This window comes from Pempheris klunzingeri, chromosome 7 (genome assembly GCF_042242105.1).
Source record: "Pempheris klunzingeri isolate RE-2024b chromosome 7, fPemKlu1.hap1, whole genome shotgun sequence".
Classification (NCBI taxonomy): Eukaryota; Metazoa; Chordata; class Actinopteri; order Acropomatiformes; family Pempheridae; genus Pempheris; species Pempheris klunzingeri.
Genome location: NC_092018.1, coordinates 15031077 through 15055036, shown reverse-complemented (window position 1 = coordinate 15055036; position 23960 = coordinate 15031077). Strand labels below are relative to the sequence as shown.

Below are 23960 nucleotides of genomic sequence, written 5' to 3'. Positions count from 1 at the left end.
CAATACCAATACCATTTGGTGCTGTAGTGAGTATTTGGGGCAGCAGGATGGTGTGTGTGTGTGACTGAACCTGACTCTTAATAATATAGTATAATATAATATAATATAATATAATATAATATAATATAATATAATATAATATAATATAATATTATATTATATTATATTATATTATATTATATTATATTATATTATATTATATTATATCATATTATTCAATTAATGTAAATGTGGTGACAGATGAATGTGTTTATTCCTGACTCATTAGTTTTAATGATAATAAATAATATTAAAAATAAAGTTGATTAATTAATGTAAAAGCTGATACGATGACGTCACGGTTTATTGCAGATGTGATTAATGAGAGAAGAGCGCCGCGTGCCGGAGGACTGACACTATCACAGCTGTTATTATTATTATAATTATAATTATTATCATTATTATTATTATCATTATTATTATGAATATCGATTATCTTATTGGTTTTTATTACTGACTGTGTTTATTCTGTCTGTACTGACCGGAACAGTTATTATTATAGTGTCTGTGTGTGTGTGTGTGTGACAGCAGGGCGGGGCTGCAACTGCGCATGCCCAGTACAAACACACACACACACACACACACACACACACGTATACACACGCACACAATCTCAGCATCTCCTCACTGATGACAAAGGGTCCTCCGGGGAGACGCGCCGCGCGTGACCGCGTCCTCTGCTCTCGTGCTGCTGCAGATAGAAGCGGTCAGATAGACAGTCAGGGGGTGAGACAGACAGACAGACAGGCAGACAGGCAGGCAGACAGACAGACAGACAGACAGGCCGGTGTGTCAGTGAGGATGCGCGCGGCGAGCAGCAGCAGCAACAGCAGCAGCTCGCGCTGATTGTCTGATTGGTACCGAGAGGAGCAGCCGCAGCGGAGCGCGAGTAGCAGACCGGACACCATGAGCTGCAACTGGGGCACCGAGCTGTGGGTACGTTCACCTGTTCACACCTGCTGCACCCGGACACGACCCGGGTCACCCTGACTAGCACGGTCACCTGGTTACCGTTTATCCGATAACCTGCCGATGGAGAGCCGGTAACCGGGCGGCCTGTCTGTGTGTGTGTGTGTGTGTGTGTGTGTGTGTGTGTGTGTGTGTGTGAGTGAGTGTGTGAGTGTGAGAGAGAGGCCCTCGTGCTTCTGTCTGCTCTGCCATAGCAACACGGTGAGTGACGACAACGGCTCGCGCTCTGCGTCCTCCATGATGCTGCTGCAGCGCGCGACCGGAGAGACAGAGACCCCTCCAACCCTAACGTGACTTATCAATACTAATCAATATTATTACCATTTCATTTCTGCTTTACCTATTATCATTATTATTATTACGAATAGACATTTGACCATTAATGTTTTTATTATTATTAGTATTATTATTATTGCAGCCATGCAATTCACCTTTTATTCCATATCGTTTTTTCTCTTTCTAGAGGCTCAATTCTTCCTTAAGAAACACTCAGATATTTCAGAATGATTAAGTATGAAGTATTTTTACAGTCAGTAGTCTGTAGTAGTCAGTCAGTAGTCTGTAGTACAGGTCTTTAATACACCCATGCGTTGGGCCCAAACCTACGTTTTTCCACAGACTTACACTGTTAGATGACTGAAGATGATAATGATGATGATAAAAAAGATGTCAACTACTAGATTAATCACCAGCTATTTTGTTAATCGATAAATCAGTTTGACTAATTTAGATTCTCTTTCTAAATTTAAAATCGAGCTTCTTAAATGTGAATATTTTCAGTTTTTGTTCTCTTTGACAGTAAACTGAATATCTTTGGGTTGTGGACAAAACAAAGAATTAGAGGACGTCATCTTGGGCTTCAGGAGACACTGATTGCCATTTTTCACCATTTTCAGACATGATATAGACAAGACAAATAATTAATCAATCAAGAAAATAAAAGATTATTCGACAAAGAAAATAATCGGTAGTTGCAGCCCTATAGTCGGCTAATCTGTTAGCATTTTTACTCCCTGCGTGCTGTTATGACACTAATAGACCATGGTGACTGTGTTGGATGTTTTGTTTGGTTTTATTTAAAAATTTTTACAGTGGACAGATTTCAGATTATTATGATTATTGATAATCACAGCAGCACTGAGCTGAGATCATCTGGTAGTTGAATTTCATCTGGTAGTGAAATTTGTCCCGCGGGTGAATTACACACAATGTCAATGGCGCAAATGACGGGAATATTCAAATATTCAACCTGAGCGAAAAGAGGTGCAATTTCCCACAAAGACAGCTTCAGCGAACACATCCTCGAGGCAAATCTCAGCTCTGATTGGCTGTTAAATTCAGAAAATGTTTGTCATAAAAATGATCCAGAGATCAAACTGGAGGTGTGCTTGGTGGAAACACAGCGTCAGAGTTTGAGAGACAAAGTTCTTTGTTATCATCATGATCATGCTTTTGGTCGTGTGTGTGTTTTCACATACTACATACTGACACACTGCAGGACCAATCAGCTCAATATTTATCATGCACATTTACGCCTGCGTCCTGAAACACCTCTCATAGTCGTGGGGATTCACAATTTTTCAAAAACCTGTTTCGCTGACTGTTTTATATCATCATCGACTGCAGACTCCTCACTCCTCTTAACTGGCCAGTCATCAACAGCTGTTTCAGTTTGACATCACAGCACAAAAGACATTCGGCGAATCTTAAAACAAGTCTCACCTCATCTGTTCAGGCCACATTCTGGCCTTTAGTCCAGGCCGAAAAAACTGACTGACGTTCTTCAGATTGATTCCTTACCTGATATGTTATGGTCCACTGCAGGCGCGATGCAACGTGAATAAATCCCAGTTTCTGCAATCTGTAAGTGGGTTAGCAGGTGTTATGTTGAGGTTTGTTCCCCCGTCAGATTGTTCTCAGTGTTTCAGGTAGCGAGGCCCTCCACAGCGGGTGTCAGGTTTGCTTATGTTTAGGTGTAGCAGAGATCTGCAGCCTACAGAGAGCACTTTTTTTAGTTTGTAATGTTTTATTTAAGAAGTTCTGTTTCACCGCTGCAGTGATGCACTGTTGGTGCCTTGTACAGCTGAATACTACTGCGTGCATGACACAATAAAGTATTATTTGAGTAGTGCAGTACTACTACTGTGCTGCAGGGAGCAGGATGGTGTCAGCGTGAGGAGACGACAGATCTGAGACGGGGGTTTTGTCTTCTTTTGTGTTTCAGGATCAGTTTGATAACTTGGAGAAACACACCAGCTGGGGAATCGACTTCCTGGAAAGATACACGAAGTTCGTCAAAGAGAGAGCCGACATCGAGCTGAGCTACGCCAAACAGATCAGGTACCAGCATCACCTGTAGGTTACCTCTACATAGCCTGTACATCACCTCTACATCAGATCACTTACAGGTCACCAACAGGTCACCAACAGGTGACCTGTAGGTTTTTTAATGTTATACTATTCCTATAATAATAATAATTATTATAGGACAGTAATTATATATAATTCCTATGATATTATAGGAACAGTAGAGGCAGCAGTGTGTCTCTAATGTCTTCTCACTCTTTAGTGACTGCACGCTGCTCCTTGTTACTGCGGTCATGATTGTGATGCTCCTCTATGGAGTCTATAGGCTACAATATAGTATAGAATTGAGTGTACTGTTTAGAGAATATTATAGATCTAAGATTAAACTGCCATGGATTTATTGTAGCACAGCATAGCAGCTGTTCAGACGTGGCACTTCCATCCTTTTCTTCATCGTGCTTTGGAAGTTGCCCTATTGTGACGCCTGTTGTCGTTAAGCAACTGAAACCGCTTGAAAAAAATGTTAAAAACCAATTAGAACAAACTAAATCAACTAGCTAGCACAGCCACTAACCGCTACAACTGGTAATGTAAAAAAATATCGGCAGTTATCTCAGGTTCTGAGCTGATATCTGTTCTTTCTGCTGGTGTCAAAATAGTAAGAACTTGACAGGTCGAACAGCTCCAGCCCAACATTATGCACCTTTAGCACAGTTTAAATGACTGTAACCGTAGAATATGATTCAGGAACTCAACAGGAATGATTTCCTGTATTGGAGCTGCACCAGTCTGTTGGAGAAGGTGCTCCGCTGTCTGTCCAGCTGGTGGTAGACAGCGTGGCTGCCTGCAACTGCTGTCTGTGTGGACAACACAGGCACGAGAGGTAGGAGTCACACTCAGGTGGAGGTAGGTAGTGTGTTCCTGGTGTTATGCTACCAGTGAGTCAGGCTGACTAGACTAAACAACCCCTCTGCTGCTGCTCTCTCTCTGCTGCCAGCTGCCTGTAGGTCACCTCTACATCAGTTCAACACAGCCGCTGTGAATTTTATACCAACAGTCTAACTTCAACAATCTAACTTCAACAATCTCCACATGATGTTTTTAACTCTCCCTGTTTCTGTTTGTCTGCAGGAACCTTTCTAAGAAGTATCACCCCAAGAGAAGCAGAGAGGATGAGAGCAGGTCAGTCAGCGTGCTTCTTTATATTATTATTTAGTTTAATTTCTTCTGTCGTCTGAATTCATACAAATGTTTCAGTTTTATAAAAATGTTTCGGTTAGTAAACTCACCTGGAAAAGATGAAATGTTCAGAGTTATTGTTGGGTGTCTGGATCCTCACCTGGTCACCATACGGAAACAGCTCAGCAGCAGGAAGTGATGATAATTGGTTACAGGTACACCTGGTTTCTGATTGGTTGTTACAGGTAGACCTGGTTTCTGATTGGTCATTAGAGGTACATCGAGATTCTGATTTTACAATGGTTTTTACTATTATTGATCATGTTATTGTTATTCATATATCAATTATTCTTATGCCATATTCAGATTATTAGTCATATGTCTATTATCAGTATTATAGTTACTATTATTATGGTTGTTTGCTGTGTTACAAGTACACCTGCTTTCTCATTGGTTGTTACATGTACACGTGCTTTCTTATTGGTTGCTACAGGTACACCTGGTGTTTGGCGTTTGCAGCGACTCTCCGTCAGCTGAATGAACTTTCGGTTCAGAGAGAAGAACTTGCTGAAAACCTGAACACACAGATCGTGTGTGAGCTGACACGATACACACAGGAACTGAAGACTGAGAGGAAGACAGTGAGTAAATAAACACAAGTAAACACACACACAGGTTCAACACATCCAGGCTTTCTGAGCGTGCGCTGGCTCAACAAAACCTAAACTCTGAACCAGAGATAATGGGCATCATAAAGGTTGTTATCAACTGTCTTTGTTAATTCAGGCTTTCTGCTTCAGGGTCTGTGCACGTTCACATAAAAGAGGGCGTTTGATGCATCATTCGACTCTTCTACAAAATGGATCTGTTGCATGCGTTCGCCTACGTCAGTAAAGAGGAGCAGGACGTTAAAATGGAGAGCTGTGAATAATATAAAAACTGCTGTTGCAAATACGGAAAGAGAGGAATGTTGCAGTGAATATATTTATTTTACCTCTCTGTGGCTCCTAGTGCCTTCTGTTTATTTCTAATGTGGCAGCCGCACATTCAGAGCTCTTAAAGTTTAAACTTGATGCAGCAAATTTAAACATTGAGAAGTGCATTTAGGTCTGACTAGTGATGGAGACACAGAAATCACTTTAGTTTTTGGCCAAATCAAAGAGAAATGTCTGTTTTATCTGTGATAAATACCAATGAACTAATTAATTTTTGCTGTGGAGTGTGTGTATTAATTTTACAGATTGTCTGCATTACCAACTCATTGCATGTACTGTAGGTTACCACGGCAACGCAATGCTACAGCTTGCGCTACATGTAACTGCACGAGTTAATTCGGTGGTGTTAATAACGTACGGCTGAACATGTTTGCATATGTTACGTGTTCCCTCACCTGAAAATTTGTGGTTCATAAAGAGAGTGTCATCAGGAAAAGACCAGGTAAGTGGTGCAGTATAAGTTACCATGGTGATCTGTGCAGGTTAAAAGGGAGCCACCACCACAGGTAACCTGTGTCAGAAACCAGCTGTGTTCCTATTTGCTGACATTTAGTGGCTTTAGGCTCATCAGACCTCGTTAACCAGCTCATCTGTCTTAGTAGTACAGCCCTCTGTAGACTTAGAAGAAGACTGTGTGAACATACACACACATACACACACAGGAAGTGAACACTGAGAGAAAGCCTGAGTAAGCAAACAAACACACACACACACCAACAATCAGACAAACAAACAAACAGTGAATGAGGATCATCGCTCCTCACAAACAGCTCAGCTCAGCAAAGTTTGTAGAGTGAATTTACCGAGAACGTTCACGGCATCTGGCTGAGCTCAGCCACACACACACACACACACACACACACACAGACACTCTTTAGTTTCTACATTACTTCCACCCAGCAGCTCTGAATACTGGAGTGTGTGTGTGTGTGTGTGGCTGTCCGAGAGAGATGGTCATGTGATCTGTGTATCTTCACATTGTTCTACATTTTCCATCACATTAAATAAAATAAATACAAAAATAAATAAAACAGGACATTAAATTCAATGTTGAGTTTAAAATAAAGAATAAAGTCATTATAAATATTTCTGATCTATAGCGTGTGCACAGTATTCATCAACCCCCAGCTCTTTATTCTCAGGATTCATATGGGTGCTGGAAAAAATATTCATGTGGTGTTTTCAAGGTTTGAAAAGTTCTTGGATTTTAGGTGAGGTGCTTGAAACTGCTTGAAATTATAACTGTAAATAATTAATAAATTGTGATCTGACCTAATAGTTTGCTTTTTAGATAAAGAAATAACGTAAGTGGGAGAGAGCCTAATTGATTTGAGCATATTTAATTTACCAACGCTGTGAGGTGCTGGAAAACCTTGAAAATGCACTTTGAAAATTCCTGAAAAGTGCTTGAATTCATGTGAAAAAGGTGTATGTATGTATTCTGTGTATAATATGTCACTGTTGACATTGACAAGTAATGTACTGTCACCAAAATCTAATATCGGTTGATCCAACCTGATAACAATACATTTCACGATAGGCTATAGCACATTTTCTTCAAATTCAATGAATAAATAGTTTATATAAAATAATGTCCGAAATAAACACGCGAATACAAGTACACAAAAAATGATAGTACCTTTACTGGAGTATCCCAAATTCACAGTTAAAGACTTCATACCAAAGTTGGCAGATATAAACAAAACAGAGTGCTGCCGCTTGTGACGAACGCAAAGTTACATCCATCCAGTTACATTGTACTTTACTGCTTTTTGCACTTCTGCTTACGTGCTTTAAAGTTCATCTTCTCCAATTCACAAAAAACATCATGAGGGCTCCAGTTTGATCAGGGTTCACCGGTTTGACCAGTTTGTTTGTTTGTTTTGTTGCAGCATTTCCAAGATGGCCGCCGTGCCCAGCAGCACATTGAGAGCTCCTGGAAACAACTGGAGTCTGTGAGTGACCTCTGACCCCACCCATCATCATGGCCCCGCCCACCAAATCATCAGAACCTTAAATTTTAAGATTTGAAAAAACAAATTGCAACTTATTGACAGTAAACAGCTAAAAGATGTCAAAGACTGTGATGATGTTTTCATGCATTTCAGTATTTACTTTTCATTTATTCTGTTTCCTTGTTGTTCAGAGTAAACGTCGCTTTGAGCGTGACTGTAAGGAGGCGGAGCGAGCTCAACACATCTCCGACAGAATCGACCTCGACAACAAGACGGACGGAGAGAAGGTGGATGAATACAAACACAAACATTACACAGTAATGTACAGTATACACACAGTAAACCTGAGAGCATTAGTTTGTGTTCTTCATAACGGAGCTCTGCTGATAGATTTAATCCATCCTTAACAAACACACATGGACACAAATCTGAATTAAATGAACAAAAACAGAATATATGACACCAGCAGGAGGCAGAGGAGGAGGTGGGGGAGGTGCTGCTCATCAGTGAGAGGGTTGTGTTAGATATATAAAGGCTGACTGTAATGATTGGCTGTTAATCGTCAGCCACACGGCTGTAAACGAGCCAATGATTGTGAGGCATGAATGAAGCAGCTGATACCGATCAATACAAGCAGCACTTCAGAGCTCTGCCTGAGCACTTTGCTGCACAAACGGTCTGCAGACAGGATGAATGAAGATTAATGTCTTCAGTTTGATTTACTTATTCAGAAACTGAGTAAAATGTTTATTCGTGTGAGCAGCTGCTTGGAGATAAAGTGTGAGTCAGAAGCAGCTTAAGATCCCTGAAGGCTTAGATCCCATTAACAAAAACTTTGTGCTTCTTCAGCGAACCAGATATCTGGTTTTGGTTGCACAAAACACCTTAAATCTGATACTTGAGACTTAAGGTTCTCCTTAGCTGTGGGACTTACTTTAGGGTGTTGCACAGAATCCCGATGTCCTTAGTTAAAGAAAAACATTAAGAGATTTACTGCATTTAAAGAGATTTTACCTCAGTAAAACTCTACAGTTTGTTTGCCTGCACTTGTGGTTGTGATACCTGTTATAGCCTCACCTTTATCACCTCGAAACATTGGCTCATAGTTAAAAAAAACAAGAAGAAGAATAGAAGACAGAGAAAAAGAAAGAACGACCAAGAAAAAACAAAAACAAAGAACTAAATTATTGAGAGATGGAAGAGGTTAAACTTCTGGAGGAAGACAAGAAAAGAAAGCACACTCTAAGACTCCTGAGTTGAATCCTAATGTTGGTGTCGGCAACATTAAAGAAGCGCAGCGCTATCTCATCCTCTTGATTTATTTGGGGCTTCAGCAGATGGTTGAGGGCGTCTAAAAGTCAAGGAGTGACTTTTGGACTTGAAACAGCTCGTCTGTCACTGACTGTAGAAGACTCGTAGCATAAAACCTTAGAGGAAAACAGCTGGAAGAGCACAGCTGCTGAATGCCCGTCAAATCTTTAGTGGAAAATGAATCACTTGTCATTAAGTGCATCCATCAGGTTCTCCTGGTCACAGATTATCTTCTCGAGATACGTTAATTTTCTTAGGAAAACCCAGAGGAGAATCCTTAAGGGTGCTTTGTGCAAGCGATTAACTTGGATTTTAGGGAAAATCTTAACCTACAGTGTTTTGTGGCTCCTGATCTTAAAACCATGTGTTTAGCGTTAAGGTTAAAATGTGGTTGTTTGAACCACCTCAGAGGAGGTTTCACACTCATTCACAGATGTCAACACATGTTGAAAAGGTATAAAAGACAGATCTGAAGTGTGCATCTCTCAATACAGTTAAGTAGCGGATCTTGACTTATGGCTGCTACATAGACACAGGTCACATGAACGAAGGCGGTATCTACATTTCTGCATTTATGTGTTAAAATGTCTGAGGAGAGGCCAGGATTAATTTTTAAAGGTCAGAAGATAAATGTTTCCTGTATTAAGGAAATCCACAGATAGTTTTTCGTGTAACTTCATAAACATCAGAGAGTTAAATTAGCTAACCTGAACTCCTGTCTGTCTGTGTCTCTCTCTGTCTGTCTGTCTGTCTGTCAGCGCTGCTCACTGAAGGTAAGGTCCTTTCACATATTTATTAGAAACTTATACTATATTTATAAATGTTTTCATTTCATTATATTTTTGAATGTATTAGAGAAGTTGTTTTACGGTACTTTACTGCAATACTGTGATTTTGTTGAAGAATACTTTTACATTTTGTAAAAGAGGTGTATTTTTAGTGTGGGATCAGTTCAGATTACGTGTCTGTGTGTTCAGTACAGAGCTGCAGTCAGGATGCAGTCAGTTTAGTATAAAGACTGGAAGCAGGAGGAAAGTGGTGGTAGAGCTCTGCCCTGCATCTACCAGCACCTCTAAAGCTCACTGATTAACAGGTTATATCTAAACAAATGTGAAGAACAGGTTGTGGTTTTTACTGCTGGAACTATTTCTCATTGTCTAATAGCTCCCTCTAAAATGTTCTTTACATTTAGTGTTTTTGTTTGGATTAAACAAATGAGGCAGCACATGTTGATGGCGGAGCAGTAGAGGCGTTGGTAGATACGTTTGGTTTGGCGTTTTCACCTGTTTGCTGGTTTCAGGCTCGTCAGACGGCTCAACAGAAAAAACAAGCAGCAGAGGAGTCCAGGAAAGACTATGTGACCTGTTTAAACCAGTTTAACCAGGACCAACACCAGCATTACCATACGCTGGTACCGGTTATATACCAGGTAAACTAGCAGAACCACAATATATTACCGGATATATACCAGTTAAACTAGCACTACCACACACTGGTACCAGTTATATACCAAGTAAACTAGCACTACCACACACTAGTACTAGTTATATATCAGGTAAACTAGCACTACCACACACTGGTACCAGTTATATACCAAGTAAACTAGCACTACCACACACTGGTACCAGTTATATACCAGGTAAACTAGCCCTACCACACACTGGTACCAGTTATATACCAAGTAAACTAGCACTACCACACACTGGTACCAGTTATATACCAAGTAAACTAGCACTACCACACACTGGTACCAGTTATATACCAGCTAAACCAGCAGAACCATACAGACTCAGTACAACAGATCGTTTCTATGTCTGCAGCGTATCCAGGACATGGAGGAGCGGCGGATTGAGAGAGTCTGTGAGGCGATGCGCTCGTCAGCGGAGGCAGAGAGAAAGGTTCTTCCTGTTATGAGTCGCTGCCTGGACGCCATGATGGACGCTTGTGAGAGCATCCAGCCCAGGATGGTGAGCCTCTTCTGGGATGAAATCTGAGCAGTTCGGGGGTAGATTTTTGGTAGTTTGTTGTGATCTGATTTGAGATGCTGGAGTCTCTGGATGTTTTGAGACTGTTTGCTCTTGTTTAAAAAAAAAAGAGGATGAGACCAGATTCCTCGACCTCCCTCCATCAACACTTGTGTATGAAGTGCTGAACTGGAGAGTCTTTAAGAGTTTTCTATTGTTTGTGGAGCAGTAAACAGGCTGCTTATCCTCACACAGATGCTGCAGGTCTCAGAGTCTAAAAGTGAATGATTGTATAGTGTCACTTCCAGTTCTTTGTTCATTCCTGCTGCCTGTGTTCACCACCTGTTTGACCACTTTGCATGGTCTTCCTCAGTGAAAAGAGTAGCTAAGTTGTCATGGAGATTTTTCACATCACCTCATGTGGACCCTCACATGATTACAGGTGGTTGTATATATACTCTTCTATTTCCATGACAACGAGCAACTTCACCTGCTGAGGAAGACCATGATATGCTGTTGAAAGCTCTGGAGCCTACTTACACAAAGTAAGTAGACGTGCTGGTAATTTGATTTTCAAACTCCAACAAGAATGTTTTTATTTCTTGTCAGTGAGAGATATAAGGGTCAAAGGTCAGATCTGATACTGTGTGTGTGTGTGTGTGTGTGTGTGTGTGTGTGTAGGACACCCGACAGGTAGTGGAGGTGTATAAATCAGGGTTCGACCCTCCTGGTGACGTCGAGTTTGAGGACTACAGCGCCACCATGAGGAGGAGCATCTCTGAATCCAGTTACCTCGACAACCGAACTGAGGGGCGGAGACACAGCAGGAAGCTGTGGCCCTTCATACGGAAAAACAAGGTATACAAATACACACATGTATATACACACAACACAGGTAGAAACATGCACACAACAGGTACAAACACCTGGAGGACTCACCTGGCTGTACTGACCACACATCTCTCTCTCTTTATCTCTCTCTCCCTCTCTCTCTCCCTCTCTCTCTCTCTCTCTCTCTCTCTCTCTCTCTCTCCAGTTGCTGACCCTCCTCTCCTCCCCCCGGCAGCCTCCTCCTCCACCTCCGACCTCACCTTCACCTGGGGGCGTGGACAACAGTCCCCAGTCCCCGCCCCCTGCCTCTAGAGAACCAATCACACAGCGGCTGAATGACCTCATGACCTCTGGCTCCAGAACCAGGAAGCAGTGTCTGCGCAGCCTCAAGAGAGGGGTACACACACACACACACACACACACACACACACATATATATACATATATACATATAGACATACTTGTACTCACATGTTTATTAACCTAAATTTATGTTTTAAATGTTGTCATGTTTCCCTCATGCTCCTCTCTGATTGGACAGCTGTCACTCAAACTGGTCAGTATCACACATGTAACATACAGATGTTTTAAACCACATAATTTTTACTCTATCGTCCAGTATAATATAATATAATATAATATTTGTTTTCTTGTAGGGTTCCAGTCCTGCAGACTGCAGTCATCTTCCACCTGAACAGAGACGAAAGAAACTTCAAACCAGAATCAACAACATCAACCAGGAGATCCAGAGAGAGAGGGAGCAGAGGTACCACACACACACACACACACACACACAAAAACATTGTCTGGTCATGGACAATGTCAACAGGGTTGTGTTTTGGGCCCACTTTTCTTTTTAAACAAGTATCCATTGAGATTTTGCAACCAATTTTCTGCAAATTCAGTTGAAATATGAGCTACTTTTGGATGAAACTATAATGAAAATATCCCCTGTTGAGTTCAGTGTGTTAAATGTTGTGTATAATTCTGTGTGTGTTCAGAGACGCTCTGTTGAAGATGAGGGAGGTGTATGAACGAAGCCCTCAGATGGGAGACGCCAGCAGTTTGGAGCCTCGGCTGGAGGAAGTGAAACAAAGTCTGCAGAAACTGGAGGACGAGCTGAGGAGGAACCAGGTGTGTACTACAGATACCACATATGCACACACTGTATTAAATATACTCGGGATGGTGAGATTCATCTGCAGATTAATTTGCCACCAGGTATGTTATGATCCACTCACTCACAATGAATAAACCCCTGTTTCTGTTATCTTCGCCACCATGTTGACTGTAGGGGAGACCGGGGTTGGTTTTAAAGGTGTTTTACTCGTGCGAGTTTGCTTTTTATTCATTCGGGTTATTCGTGCGAATAAACACAGTGACGAGCGAGCTGGAGCTAATGCCTATGCTAACTTCCTTTACAGAAAAATATGACCGGACACTAGAATCAAGTAACAGACAGACATTTTCAGAGTTAGGTCAGGTAGTCCGACTTTCTCCCTGGCTTTTCTCCAGCTCTCTCCTCTGCTGTCCGTCTCTCTGTGACGTGGTGAGAGGTTTTTACATTTGAATTTATTTCCTTTTTATATTTCTTTGCACTACAAAGGACCTGTGAAAAGTGTTTTTAGAGGTCAAAAGAAATAGAAATAATTATATGCTTCTTGAATTGCCTGTGATAGAAACAAATATATGAAGTAAAGATCTCACTTTTTTAGTTAATTTATAATTTGCTGTTCATCTAAAAAGAGCCAAAGAAATAAAATCAGACTCTCTGTACCAGACTGAATTGTATAATGTCGTATTATTTGGCATTGTGTCGTATCACACTGGTGGTGACTCCACGTGTGTGTTTGTTGTATCAGATCGTTGATGGAGCATCCAGATGTTTATCTTAACGGCACATCCCTGATATATACACACAGTACACACACAGCACACACACACTATGCTATACATACACAATGTGTGTTAATGTGCGCGTTTGCATGTGTTTGTGGACATTAATGTGTGTGTGTGTGTGTGTGTGTGTGTGCAGGCGTGGCTGTCGGAGGCCGACAGCAGACTGTCTGACCACAGCAGTAGGAGGCAGAGTGGAGGGTGTGGGTTAAATTCCCAGGTGACGACACCAGGCAGCAGCAGCCTGAAACAGTTGGACAACCGCAGTCCAGCCAGCAGAGAGAGGTACTGATTATTGATTATTGTCTATTGATTATTGATTATATCTGAGTGATCGTCCCTGTTATACTATGCTATCCCTGTCTGCCTGTCTCTCTCTCTCTCTCTCTGTCTACCTGCCTGTCTCTCTTTACCCTTCTCTCTCTCTACTGCCTGTTTCTCTCTCTACCTGTCTGTCCCTCTCTCTACCTGTCTCTCTGTACCTGTCTCTCTTGGTCTGCCTGTCTCTCTCCTCAGTCCTGACGGCAGCTACACTGAAGACCACAGTGCCGAGCTTCACTTCAAGTCTCGTAGTTCAGAGTTCGATGATGACTTTGATGATGAAGAACCGCTACCGAGTATCGGCACCTGCAAGTCTCTTTACCCGTTCCAAGGTACTTCACTGCACTGTGTCCTACTGTCAGTACCTCACCTGCTGTGCAGGTACACAATGATGTCACCTGTGATGTCATCACGAAGAGGACAACAGCACCTTGTGACCATTAGTGTTAATGCAAGACCTGACATGGTTAGTGTTGATCGAGACTAAATCCTTAGAACTAACACTCCTGTATGTCAGGTGGGGTCATTCGTGTATCCAATGAGAGTGCAGGGACAGTAACCAATGAGAGCGCAGGGACAGTAACCAATGAGAGCGCAGGGACAGTAACCAATGAGAGAGCAGGGACAGTAACCAATGAGAGCGCAGGGACAGTAACCAATGAGAGAGCAGGGACAGTAACCAATGAGAGCGCAGGGACAGTATAGCTTTCTGAACCCTGGTCATACAACGTGAAGCACTTTGCATTGTGGGACACGGTAGGTGAGGTGAACACTGGAGATTTTTTTCTGAATCGGTACGACATCCAGGTATATTTAGCATATTGCAGATTTCATTTTGTGTGCATACGGCATAAGAAATATTACATTTTGGCCAAATCAGTACGTACTGCTAGTGTAGTATTAGGTTTTCGAATAGAGCCGCTGAGTTCTCTTCTGGTTCTATTGGGTTCCACTCTGGTTCTCTGTCGCCTGAACATGTCGTCATTGATCCACCGCAGGTCAGAATGAAGGCACTCTGTCGATGGTGGAGGGAGAACTACTTTCTGTGGTGGAAGAGGACAAAGGGGACGGGTGGACCAGAGTACGAAGGAACCTGGAGGAGGAGGGATACGTTCCCACCTCCTACATCAAAGTCTTCCTGGACAGCAGCGCCAAAGGTGCCATGACCTACATATGACCTTTAAATGACCTTCATCTGATCTCAGTTTGACTTTTAACGACCTACATATGACCTCTACCTATGACCATCACATGATCTACATAAGACCCTTTAATGACCTCTACATGACCCTCTAATATGACCTCCACATGACCTTTATATTACCTACATCTGACCTCAATTCGACTTTTAACCGCCTCTGTATGACCTTTAAATGACCTCCACGCAGCGTTAAGTGACCTCTTGTTAAACATGTACAGGTGTCGATCTTTAACCTCCAGATGAACTTTGACCTTTCTTATATAAACCTTAAGTAATTAGACCTTGAGTAAGTAATCCTCTTGATGACCCTTGAACTTTGACCTTTAGTCAACGCGTTGGTTGCTATGGTTACAGCAGCCTATGCGAGTGTGTGTGTGTGTGTGTGTGTGTGTGTATATATATATATATATATATATATATATATATATATATATATTTATGCTCTGCCTGTCTGTGTGCTGAACGCTTCCTCTTGCTTTTCTGCTGTTTGTTTGCCGAGGAAGACGTCACAACTGTGTGACAAACCTGTGCACCTGTAGGGCAGGTGTGTCTAGTCTCAGGCTCCGCCTCCAGGTGGGCATGGCCTGCTGAGGGCTGAACCTCCTCACGCCTCCTACAGACACCAGAGTGGTGATGCGTTCAGGTCCTCCTGAAATACATGGTCACATGATCAGTTCACAGGCCACCTGAACACTTAATGTTCGACAGATTCAAAAAGAAGGGTGTGAGCTGTGTGCATTATGGGATGCGTTAATTTATAGTAGACAGACAGTAAATCTTTCTCACATTCAGACTCACATCCAGACAGGACCTGAAGAGGTCTCACTCCACCTGGTCTATCAGGACACTTCTACCTGTCTTTTACTACTACTGATACCTTAGACAAGTATCCCAGCATGCATTTCACATGAACCAGCAGCAATGGTTTTGTGCTCGGCTGTTATTGTGTAATTTAATCAAGTTTTGAGCAGAAAATAATTGAGAAAATAAGTTTAGTTTAGTTTTAGAAAATGTAGATAGTTTTGAATATGTATGTTCAGAAATGTGAGACTCACTGGTCATCTCAAGACCACCAGCCTTACTCCAGAGCTTTCAGTCAGAATCCATGGTCACCACCTCGTGGGGAACATCGGGATGTCAGCAGCTCTTTGGCTCTGTCTGACGTCTGTGTAGCATGTCTAGAGTAGATAGAATAACTTTTTGAAGATACATTTTGGTGTGTTAGTCTAATACTTAGTTTGTTTGAAGGTAAAAAGGAGTTTCACGTTTTTATGAGATAGTTTGCTAGCTTTATAGCTTTGCTGTTGCTGCCTTGATAAATCAACTAACACATTAGTTCAGACCCAAACTAACCATTTTAAACACCAAAGTCATACAATAACACAAGCAAACTAAGTGATTGAGGAAGTGATAGACTAGCAACTCCTGTTTTCTGCGAGGCAAAATTACTGTTTTTGTGAATGGAGTCTGGTGGCTTGAAGAGAAAGAGAAAACGGCTTTTCCCATCAAAAGGGATGCTTGATGTGAATGTGAAGTGGTGAAAATATTCAGAATATAGCATACATTTAAAGTGACGGCACAGGTGTGTTGAGGCTGAGCTGGTGTCAGTAAGAACTCAGTTATAAACTGATTGTTTTGTGTCCGCCTGTTCTCAGGAGTTTGGACTCCACAGTTGATCTCACTGAGTTCAAACTTCAGGCGTCCTCTGTATTGAGAAAGATCTACAGTTAATTTTTTTTTCACGTGGAGGAGGTGGAGCCTGAACTACGACACAACTCCTGCTTTTATTATGTGGGTCTGGATCTGCTGCTTCTTAATATCTGTAATCGATATCTGTAATTACAGAGTCTGTCTTGGATGTCAAGTTTAACTCTGCCCATTCAGATCACATTATACATGCTTAATTAAAATCCTGATTTTAGTTTACAGGATTCAAATATTGATGTAAAAACATCCTACAGCTCACAGAATGACTGTTACAGTTTTACCAGCTGTCAGTCACCAACAGTCAGTGTGTGAAGTTGTCAAATATCAATATCACTGATCTGCAGTCAGTTGGCTCAGTCATATCTGTGACCAGGGACTGATCCTGGATCAGTTTATCAGCTCAAACATCTGGAGGATGAAACCTCTTTATCTACACAAGCATCAGCAATGTGAGAGATGTTATAGATGTGAGAGATTTCAGAGGTGTTAGAGAAGAGAGAGATGTTAGCGATGAGTGTCATATTACAGATGTTAAAGATGTTAGAGATAGAGAGAGATATTGGGGGCAGAGAGATGAGAGAGCTGCTGGAGATGAGAAAGATGTTAAAGATGCTAGAGATATGAGAGTTAACAGATGAAAGAGACGTGAAAGATGAAAGATGTGTGCGATGTTAAGGATTTTGGAGATGTGAGAAATGTTAGAGATATGAGAGATGTGTTAGGTGCAGGAGACTGAGTGCTGTTAGAGATATAAGACATGTTGGGCATGTTAGAGATATGTTTGAAACAAGAAAGATGTTAAAGAGAGAGATGTTGGAGATGTGAGAGATGTAGACTTAGAAATGTTAGATATAAGAGAGATGCTAGAAATGTTGGAGACTCAGGGGCCTATTACAGATGTGAGAGATGGAGACAGAAATATTAGGGATGTTGGAGATGAGGGAAATGTTAGAGTTGAGGGAAATATTACAGATGTTACAGACGAGAGAGATGTTGGAGATGTTGGAGACTGCGAGATGACAGATGAAAGATGTTAAAGGTGAGGGTGTAAGATGTGACAGTTGAAGACTTGAAGATATTAGAGATGATAGAGATGTCGGAGATGAGAGATGTTGGAGACAGAGATGTAAGAGATATTATAGATGTGAGAGATATTAGAGGTGTTAGAGATGGGTGTCATATTACAGATGTTAAAGATGTTAGAGATAGAGAGAGATATTGGGGGCGGAGAGATGAGAGAGATTTTGGAGCTGAGGGTCATATTACAGATGTTGAAGAGGTTAGTGATAGAGACTTAGAGATGTTAGAGAAGAGAGAGATATCAGAGGTGAGGGAGAATGTCGGAGGCAAGGGTCATATAACTGGCGTTAAAGATGACAATTGAATACAGGGATATTAGAGATAAGAGAGATGTTGGAGACAGACGGAGGAGATGTGAGAGATAGTAGAGAGGTGGGAAATATTGGAGACTGAGAGATATGAGTGATGTTAGAGATGTTGCAGACTGAGACACGTGAGAGATGTTAGAGATGAGGGAGATGTTAGTAATGTTGGGGACTGAGAGATGAAAGATATTGGAAGTGAGGGTCATATTACTGGTGTTGAAGATGTTAGAGATGTGACAATTGAAGACTTAGAGACATTAGAGATGAGAGAGATGTTGGAGATGAGAGATGTTTGAGATGAAAGAGACATTAGAGATGAGGCAGATGTTGGAGATGAGAGATGTTGGGAATGTGAGAGATATTAGAGATGTGGGAAATGTTGGAGACAGAGATATGAGTGATGGTAGAGATGCTGTAGACTGAGACATGTAAGAGATGTTATAGATGTGAGATGTTAGAGATGTTACAAATTAGAGAATTTGAGTGTTGAGGGACATATTACAGATGTTAGAGATGAGAGAGATGTGGGAGATGTGGACTGATGCATCCTAAATATGTTCAGAAAATATGTTAAAGTAGACCTGTGAGATGAGGGAGATGTATGAGATATTAGAGATATTTGAGATTAGATCAGACAGATGTTATTTTCTTATGAACCTGAATGTGCTCTCTTTCATGTTGAATGTAAAACTGAGATCTCCATTGTGAATCTGTAGTTATTTTTTGTTTGTGGTTTTCAGATGGAGGTTTCTTTAAAGGCTTCATCACCAGTGTCCAAACACATTAAACACACTAAACACATTATTAAATTTATTAAACTAAACTTTGTTAATGATGGAAGTTAAAACAGCTGAAATGTTTGTTAAATCAGCAGCAGATCGACTCGTCCACCATGACACCAAAGTTTAAACTCTGATGATCGTTGACGTGTTTTCACTCAGAGACCAAATGACAGATTCAGCAACACAATACTTGGCCAAAAGTTTGTGGACGCCAGATACTTTTAAAATATCAGTTCTTCTTTTGATTAATCATTTATTACTCAGTCAGGAGAGACAGATCAAGACCTGTTAATCTTAAGTCTTTGTCATCAACATGAATCTCCAGTATTTCATTAAAATACAGTAAAGGTTTACCTGCTCGCAGTGTTTACAGTAGTTTATCAGTATGTTTATTAGTAAGTACCTCATTATTACTGGATCACCAGATGTTGAGAACAGGAGTTTTGATTAAATCAGTTATTGAAGCTGTAAAGTGCAAAACAGCTGAATGTTCACATCAGTCTCATTTATTCATTCTGTCGACTTTTATGTTTTTTCAGCTTCACTTTGTCTTTTTATTTTCACATCATCACCTCCTAACTTCATGTCCAATACATAACAACTAACAGTGACTTTCGCTACTGATTAATCTGTTGATTATTGATCAATTATTCCATCTCAAAGTGAAAAATTTCCATCTCAGTTTCTCTTCTTGTCATCAAAACCCAACTATATTCAGTGTGCTGCGAATTAACACAGAGAAAAACAGAAAATGCTGTTAATAAGTTCAGTCACAGAAACAAACCTCTGATCTTTGAATGTTTAAAGTGGTCCATTAGAAAGCTGCAGTTTATATTCAACAACAATTTTTATTGTTATTTCACTTGTATAAGTATTATTATTAGTGCTAATATAATTTGGTACCAGCAGTACCAGGTGTAGTTTTAGTGAGTCAGTGTTTGTGCTGCAGACGGCAGCAGTCTGACCTCCTGCCTCACTCTACCAGCTCTAACATATCTACCTGTCTGTCTGCCTGTCTGTTTCTCTGTCTGTCTGCCTGTCTGTCTGCCTGTCTGTGTCTATCTTGTAGGCTTTGTGCAGAGTAGTCGGCTAGTCTAGCACAGTAATCGACCAGTGAGGACGTCTCGCCACAGGAAGTGATGTAAAGGAAAGAGCTCAGAGGAAGTCCGGTAACAGCTTTTCATTGGACAGTTTAACTCTTCAGATATCCCGACCAATCAGGTGACAGACTGCTGTCGATACGCAAAGGAGGAAAACTTCTAATGGTGCCTGAGAAATCAATCTAAGATCAATCAGAGATCAAATGTTAGACAGGTCCCAAACACAGATCAGACTTCGGTTCAAAGATCAGATATTAGACAGGTCCCAAATAAAGATCACGTGACAGATCAGAAATTATATAGATGTTATAGATAATAGATATGTCCCAAACACAGATAATGTATCTAATTAAGTTTCTGTTATTAGACAGGCCCCAAACACAGATAATATGTCGGATCAAAGATCAGATATTAGACATGTCCGAAATACAGATCATGTGACAGATCAGAAATCGGATATTAGACAGGTCCCAAACACAGATCATGTGACAGATCTGCACTCAGATATTAGACAGGTCCCAAACAGATCAGATTTCAGATCAGCTATTAGACAGATCCCAAATACAGATCAGACTTCAGATAAAAGAGCAGATATTAGACATGTACCAAACGCAGATCAGACTTCATACCATCTGCATTTACTACCGATCCAGATTATCACATTAATCATTACTTATTGTTGGAGAGTTTTTTATCTTTATTTGTGTAAATGTGAAAAAAATCCACCTTAATGTTTCAGAGAATGAGTTTTTAAACAGCAGTGTTTCATAATTGTAACAATTAATTAACAGAAATCATTAAATGTAGCTGAAGGAAAAAAAAAACTGAATCCTGTTGAGATTAATTTACCCTCTCATTTAATGTTGAGTCCAAAATTATGAATTTAGCTTCTTGTGTTCAATTCTTTAAACATTTGTTCTGATGTGAAAACAGTTTCTGTAATTTATAAGTTTGAATGTTTTGCTGATTGACTGACAAACTGACCTGAGTTCAGTTTAACCTGCTGTATTAACACTATGATGAATTATGAAAAATCAAAATGTAATCTTTTAAAATTTAGTGTTTGTAAAAAATGTTGAATTGAAATGAAAAAGTGTGAAATGGTGGAGAGGACGATCCTTCCTGTTGGCCTGTTGAGAGAAATAAAACATTCAAGTTTGACGGTTAAAGACAGCGTGAACATCTTGTTTCTGTCCACCTGCAGTGATGTCACTCCAAGGTGCGTCAGTACACGGTGACATCACTGTGGGTGTGGTCAAGACGTGAAACACTTTAAAGGACAATGAAACTGCTGTGACGTTACTCCTTTAAAACAGTAAAGTTTAAACCGTTTATACTGTATGAAGTTTAAATTTTACTGTTTAAAAGTAAAGATTAAAAATTAAAAAAAGTAAAGTTTAAACTTTACAGTGAAGTTTAAACAGTGTAAAGAGTCGACTTTGTGTAAATATAAACTGTAGCTGCACCTGTATACTTGCTGACATTAGCCCCGCCCTCAGACTAACCGATCTGCAGTAGCCCCGCCCCCAACCCAATGCCCCCGCCCCTGCTTGTTGATCAATTATTATGTTATTGGTTGATTGTGTGAAATGTGAAGCTTTTTTATTTTATAGTGAGATATCGATCAGTTATTGATTTTTTTATTGAGACGTGAGACTGCTGATCACGCTCTTTTCAACTTCCTGTATGTTAAACTTTCAAAATAAAGTACACTCTGAATCAAACACTGAGTCTGCCAGCTGATGTCATTCAGACTCTCTTGTCCAGGGCTTATTGTCATTGTAGAAAAGTCGATGTATCCTCTGATGTAATGTGTTTTGAGACCCTTTGATCTAGTGACTGAAAGACTGATATTTTTACTTTAATTATGGTGCATCATTAATGTTGGTCAGTGGCTGTGGTATAAGCAGGGAAAACCTGACAAATGTGTGTGTTTGATGGCGAGTTGAGAAACATCGGTTTATTGTTGTTAAACCTGTGCCTGTGGATGGATCATTTAGAAAATAACGTGAGGTTGAATGAAAATATGATTTAAACAGTAAAGAGGATCAAATGTTTTTATTTCTAAATTAGACATTTGTAGAAACTTTACAGGGTAAATCAATTTATTAGTATCTATGAATCATCTCAGGTCATTTTAACTTAATTTTCTGTGTGTGTGTTGAGACCTCTGTACACACACACACACACACACACACACACACACCAGCCAATGGGCAGTGAGGGACTCCATGCGTCTCCATGGTAACTGTTGTGTTGTTAGTAACGTTTGGTGTTTGGATCGGGCGGCCATGGAGGAGCAGAGGGTTCAGACCTGCGACGTTTACAGAACGGATCCAGACCTGCCGCACAGGTTCAACAACCCGGACTGTTTCCATGGTTACGGGTACAGTACAACCACAGTCTGACACAGATACTAGTTAGTTACACCGAGAGTATAACTAGTATAACTAGTGACCAGTTGTCAGTTCATCTGATTCAGCAACAGGAAGTTAGTTCACTTCAGAGAGACAAGAAATGAAGTACTGTTTGTAGTATTACTACTGCTAGTACTACTAATTGCATTATAACTACTGCTTCTTAATACTTCTGTTTGTGTAACTGTTAATAGTATCAGACTTTATTAGTTTTTAACTTCTGTACTGTTACTGTAATACTACTACTCTACTACTGTACTATACTAATACTAATATCACCAATACTACATGTTGTACTGCATGTACTAATACTGTGACTGATGTTTGTGTTTCAGTCAGAAAACAGGTGACCCACTTTATCAGACATCGAACCAAACGTACGGCAGCAGGAGGCCGACTGTGCATGAGATACAGGTGAGAGACAGGCAGAGAGAGAGAGACAGAGAGAGAGACAGAGACATACAGACAGAGAGAGAGAGAGACATTTAAATATAATACAAACAATTATAAGATCAGTTAAAATGAGCAAAATGATGTAAAGATGGTACATCACTGAGTTTATTTGTATTAAGTTCAAATCTTATTTTTCATATTTATTTTGTATTTTAGTTTATTGCGAATAAAGATTAAAACATTAAAATATCCCTTCATTTGTAAATGTATTATTTATAGATTTATTTAATCATTTAATTTAAATATAAACCTGTTTGACAAGTGACTGTTTAACACCAAAACTATATTTTACCCCATGCAGTCACCATGGCAACAGAGACAGACAGTCGTGTGTGATGAGTGAAGCTTGTTTCAGTTTAAAGGGACAGTCCGTCAGTTTTATGCGGACTGACCGTCGTCTGTGTGTTTCAGACTCAGTTTAAAGTGAAGTCCCGTCAGTTTTCGGAGGCGATGCTGCAGAGCGGGATGTATCGTGACCACGGCTTCAACACGTCTGTGGAGAGGAGCAGAGTGATGGTTTCCACGGCAACCCAGCACGACAGAGCAAAACTCCATCGCCGCCATCACTATGGCAACCAGGCAGTGGCCACGATGGCAGCAACAAGTCATGAAATAGCCAAAAATCCAAAGTCGGGAACTGTAATCGCTGATTAACAAGAGAATTAAAGTTTACAAATGGAAAATTCACCACAATAAAAATAAGAAAATACAAAGTGATGAATCTGATTTCATGACAGAACGTAAACAAGTTTAACATCAATACACAGATTTCAGTTCAAGTTTATTTTCTTCCGCTGATTTAATCTGTGGAGACATTTTGCGATTTGAGATATAACATCAACATTTTGTCCCAGTGTGAGTTATAATGTGTCCAAGGAACCTTCATTTTGTATAGATCTTGGCGGCCTCTGTGGACAAAAGTGTCATAAAGATCTTGATCTGACTTGCTTTGTTCTGCAAATGCAGCTAACGTTAGCTACATTCAACTACCGTTAGCCAAAGAGTTAGCTAGCGTTGTTTTAGCCTGTGTTAACCAGACGACCCAGTCTGTCCTGGTTTCAAGTTGTGTGTTCCGAATCCTGACAAATATCTGTAAAACACTAAAATGTCCCAGTGCTCAACATCCACTACCAAACTGTTCTGGTTTT

At 40.5% G+C, this 23960-nt stretch overlaps 2 protein-coding genes across 2 annotated transcripts; both read left to right on the top strand.

Annotated features, from left to right (window-relative positions):
* Positions 1–945: 945 nt before the first annotated feature.
* Positions 946–19940, top strand: fnbp1a (formin binding protein 1a). The gene is made up of 18 exons (XM_070833039.1): positions 946–975; positions 3233–3348; positions 4447–4497; positions 4988–5135; positions 7382–7444; positions 7636–7731; positions 9514–9528; positions 10056–10184; positions 10576–10722; positions 11401–11577; positions 11756–11947; positions 12092–12106; positions 12207–12316; positions 12552–12684; positions 13586–13731; positions 13963–14099; positions 14766–14924; positions 19912–19940. The coding sequence occupies exons 1-18, from the start codon at positions 946–948 to the stop codon at positions 19938–19940; spliced, it is 1893 nt and encodes a 630-aa protein (XP_070689140.1).
* A 2288-nt stretch (positions 19941–22228) lies between these two features.
* On the top strand, positions 22229–23525 carry pierce1 (piercer of microtubule wall 1). Its single transcript, XM_070833044.1, has 3 exons — positions 22229–22328; positions 22695–22773; positions 23224–23525. Exons 1-3 carry the CDS (start codon positions 22234–22236, stop codon positions 23464–23466), a joined length of 417 nt encoding a protein of 138 aa, XP_070689145.1. The 5' UTR covers positions 22229–22233; the 3' UTR covers positions 23467–23525.
* Positions 23526–23960: the final 435 nt, after the last annotated feature.

Bases quoted from the DNA above. Each gene is read 5' to 3' on its own strand.
- fnbp1a (XM_070833039.1), top strand. From the start codon at position 946: ATGAGCTGCAACTGGGGCACCGAGCTGTGG. The intron at 4,498-4,987 runs GTCAGTCAGCGT...TGGTTGCTACAG, and splicing joins AGCAGAGAGGATGAGAGCAG to GTACACCTGGTGTTTGGCGT. The intron at 5,136-7,381 runs GTGAGTAAATAA...GTTTTGTTGCAG, and splicing joins TGAAGACTGAGAGGAAGACA to CATTTCCAAGATGGCCGCCG.
- pierce1 (XM_070833044.1), top strand. From the start codon at position 22,234: ATGGAGGAGCAGAGGGTTCAGACCTGCGACGTTTACAGAACGGATCCA. The intron at 22,329-22,694 runs GTACAGTACAAC...TTTGTGTTTCAG, and splicing joins GACTGTTTCCATGGTTACGG to TCAGAAAACAGGTGACCCAC. The intron at 22,774-23,223 runs GTGAGAGACAGG...TGTGTGTTTCAG, and splicing joins CGACTGTGCATGAGATACAG to ACTCAGTTTAAAGTGAAGTC.